The sequence below is a fragment of the Otolemur garnettii genome, unplaced genomic scaffold (genome assembly GCF_000181295.1).
Source record: "Otolemur garnettii isolate 467f Iridium unplaced genomic scaffold, OtoGar3 scaffold00138, whole genome shotgun sequence".
NCBI classification, from domain to species: domain Eukaryota; kingdom Metazoa; phylum Chordata; class Mammalia; order Primates; family Galagidae; genus Otolemur; species Otolemur garnettii.
In genome coordinates, this window is record NW_003852533.1 from 3,419,742 (window position 1) to 3,423,824 (window position 4,083).

Below are 4,083 nucleotides of genomic sequence, written 5' to 3' on the forward strand. Positions count from 1 at the left end.
TGAGGCAGAGTCTCACTTTGACACCTTTGGTAGAGTGCCACGGCATCACAGCAGCCTCAAACTCCTGGGCTCAAGTGATCCTCCTGCCTCAGCCTCCCAGGTAGCTGAGACTACAGGCACCTGCCACAGTGCCCGGCTGTTTTTTTAGAGACAGGATCCTCCTCTTGCTGAGGCTGGTCTCTGAACTTCTGAGCTCAGGCAGTCTACCTGCCTTGGTCTCCCAGAGTGCTGGGATTACAGACGTGAGCTGCCATACTCTGCAAGTCCTGTTTTTGTTGTTGTTTTTTTTTTAAAGAAAATCCTGAAAGTAAAAATTGCATTACATATGAAATAGTCCTATGTCCCATCCAATGACTCATTCATTTAAAAAAGTTTTGATATGGGATTCCAGATAAATGACTACAAACAAATTGGAAATTTAGGGGAGCACTGTCAGTACACACCCTCTGTTTTGCAGCGATAGAAACAGTTCACAGTGTGAGGGCTCATTCCTTTATTAGGAATCTTACCTTATTTGTCAGGAGTCAGCAAATAAACATCATTCCAGTGTTCTATGACCTAAGGTAAAGACTGACAGCCTAAAAGTGAGGCTGCATCCATAACCCCTGCCCCACCATCTGTCTCACATGTCAGATAAATGTGCATTACTCTAGCAGACAGTCTTAAAGCTGATATTATAGTAAAGTAACGGCCAAAATGTTTGTCCTATGTCATTATTTTGGAAAGGGGAATCTCAGAATATGATGTTTACAAAGAATTTCTTTTAAGTTCAAGAATACAAAAATGTCATTAAAATCAAAGAAAATAATATTTAACGTTATAACTTTAACGAAAGTGCTTATTAATGCTGGAAAGAAAAACAAGTTAGTGCAAGTATGTAGAATTTTAAGCATCAGAGTGACTTAACCATTTCCTCTGTGGTGGGCTGGTCCTCCAGGCCTCTGCCATCTGCCCTCTCACAGAAGGACAGAAGGTGAGAGAGGGAAGGGCGCACACTTCTGAATGCTGGGACTTTTTTTTTTTTAATCCACATGCTACTGGTTAACAAGAGTTGTTTGCTGCTAATTTTAATGATAATGGGGTTTTTCAACTATCCTAATTTTAGTAGGATATTGTTGTTGGGATGGAAGAGATAATGAAGACATTTTACTGAGCAGGAATATGGGTGTTGATTTTTGTTTTTGTTAATTTTTAGGGAAATAGGTGATCAGTGGCATTTGGCAATCCAAGAAGCCATTTTAGAAAAATGCAGTGATAATGATGGCATTGTTCATATTGCGGTAGACAAAAACTCACGTGAGGTAAAGTAACTTTTAGTATTGAATTCCATGGTTTTGATTTGTTGCTATTAAACTAAGACTGTTTCTTTTCTTTTTAAATGTCACAGGGTTGTGTATATGTTAAATGTCTGTCCCCAGAATATGCTGGAAAAGCTTTTAAGGCATTGCACGGCTCTTGGTTTGATGGTAAGGAATTTGAGTATTACAGACATTTGGTAAAGATCACTATGGTTTAATGTTAAACTATGCTAGATTTTAATTAAAAAATTTTAGGTTAGCATTTTTTGAGTACTAATTTTTAGTGATTTTGTGTTGTATGTTCATGTGTCTTTTACCACAGTTAATTTTCTATAAATATTAAATACATTTTTATAGATCTAAAATACTATTTTTATCTTACAACAGGGAAATTGGTGACAGTAAAGTATTTGCGACTAGATAGATACCACCACCGCTTCCCACAGGCGCTTTCTTGCAGCACTCCCTTGAAGCCGTCAAACAAGCACCTGAGCTCCCTGTCGCACCTCCGCCTGCGCACCGGCCCAGCCACTTCCCAGGGAGGCTCCTGAAGAGATGTTTTTCCTCTCCTAAGACTGTTACTTACAATAGGAAAATTCCTGTTCGGCTTTTTGTCTTCCTTTTAAAATGCTTTTTGTATGTAATATTTTTATTGATGAATACAGCTCTGTTTGAACGTTCCAGAAATCTTAAGGTTTCAAAGGGATTTAGCAGTGAGGCAGCAATGCTGAGTAGGTAGAATAGATTTTTCATTCAGTTTTTGGAGCTCAGTTAAACCAATGCATTTAAAGTTTTGCATGAGGAACACTGACTTTATTAAGCATTTTCAGATATGGTGGTTGTATTTTTGCACCAAGAAGTGTTTGGATAACCACCCAAAAGCATGGTGAGGAGGCTTCTTGTATTCCCATAATTTCTTGTGAACTAACCTTGTGAATTTTTGTGTGCAGTCACCTGCATTGTTCCTCACACTAATGTGGTAAAACTGTTCATTTCCCCATTTAACCCTAGGTTTCTTTTGCTTGTAAGAAATTCATTTGCTACAGTTGGAAATATGGGACAATTAATAATTTGGGTTAGTGGTCACATATGTGTCAGTGGATGAACTTGTACTAAACTGGCTTCTGTATATATGTGTAAATGCTGGTGGTGGTGGTGAAAGCAGTCTTGTGAGGATGTCTGCATTAAAGCAGTAAAATAAGCTTTCTATTTTATTCATAATCTAATGTGTGTGTATATGTATGTGTGTGCGTGTGTGTGTGTGTGTACATGTGTATATGTGTACACTCACACAGGGATACATGTGGCTGTACTATCACATAGATTACACAGCCAAACACCTGGAAGTATTAGATACAAGTTTAAAATATCTTTTATAGGTTTTATATAAAAAAAGTCTCAGTATGATTTTGTGTGAAAGTTGTGATGCCAGTTGTAATGGATTTAAATTCATGTGAGCAATAAAGAAGAAATTGGCAGATGTTGGAAAAATATTTTGTGAAAAGCTGTATTTATTATAAATACTAGGGCTGTGACATAGTACCATTGGGATTAAGTAATGTTCCTGGTCTATTTATAATTTAATGAAATGTTAGTGCCCCTCTTATATCTCAGATTCATCGCAGGGCACATCGTTGCAGCAAAACATGCATTTGACAAATTATACTCGTAATTTTGGGTCATAAAAGTTTGCAGTATAGTAAAGGCACAAGTGACTGTTGTTTTGTGCCTCAGTATTTAATTTGTTTCGGTAAAGTTACTTTATTGTTGTTTATGATTTCAGATTAAAATAGTTGCTGAACAAAATTGGCTAGTAATCTAGCAATTGGCTTTTAAAAAATTACCTGTTGATTGTTGGTCCAAATGAGTATGTGAAACAGCTGGGGTTGTACCAATTTTTATTTCGTCTAAAGTTCAGTTTTCCTTTTTGTTTGTGGTAAATGTGTGGTGTTTGCAGCATGAACTTGCACAGATAACGCACGTTTCTGGCTACGCAAACGCAATGTGCATTGTCTGTAGCAGGGAGCCCGGCCGTGCCTTACCCATGTGCTTCTGTGGGCACCGTGTTTATGAAGAATAAAAAATGGTTTGTTATCTGAAGAGAATCAATTTAAAATTCTCAATTTATGTCTCAGATGCTAATGTGTGAAAATATAAATATATATAATATATAAAGTACCCATCTTTCTGTATTTTATGTGCATCATAGTGATTTATCTGAGCTTAGTGGCCCCATCTTGTAACCTGTTGCAAGAGTGAATGTAAAAACTAGTCGTGGCATTTTACAAGGTCGCCTTTTGATGCAGATGCATCTTTTCCTTGCTTCTGAAACATATTTCATGTAAACATTGTACATTTATTATTGTAATATATACTATTTGCAGCTTATTTTACCTGAAACTGTTAAGCTGACCAAGATCCCTTCCTGCAAGACAGATGGGAATGTGCATAGTAACCAGGCATTGGAGAAGTTCTGAAGTTTGATGTAATCTGTTATTTGTCCTGTTTCAAAAAGGAAAAAAATTCTAATTAAAAATTTATTAGGTTTTTTTTAATGCGTCTTGGCTTTTAAAAACTTTTTAAGTGCACCGTGTCTTTGTTTTTTATCAGTGAAAACAGGTCCCTGTATCATAAATCTCTTTATTTGGTCGTTTGTGAATGAATATATGTGTGTTTACAAAGACAGATGAAGACCTAAAGTTAATTTTAGCCATCTGCGCCTCGGTATTTTACTTATCTCTATGAAAAAGTCTTTTTTTTTTTTTTTTTTTTTTTTGAGACAGAG

General features: G+C 36.5%; 1 protein-coding gene across 2 annotated transcripts in view; it reads left to right on the forward strand.

The window, feature by feature from the left end:
• Positions 1 to 3,853, forward strand: part of LOC100948237 (inner nuclear membrane protein Man1) — a 54,130-nt gene extending 50,277 nt beyond the window's left edge. For both annotated transcript variants that reach the window (XM_023518407.1, XM_023518408.1), the window contains 3 exons: positions 1,196 to 1,301; positions 1,388 to 1,466; positions 1,686 to 3,853. In XM_023518407.1, coding sequence (XP_023374175.1) covers positions 1,196 to 1,301; positions 1,388 to 1,466; positions 1,686 to 1,849 — 349 coding nt within the window. In that variant the 3' untranslated portion in view covers positions 1,850 to 3,853. The remainder of the gene's footprint in view (positions 1 to 1,195; positions 1,302 to 1,387; positions 1,467 to 1,685) is intronic.
• The last annotated feature ends 230 nt before the right edge of the window (positions 3,854 to 4,083 follow it).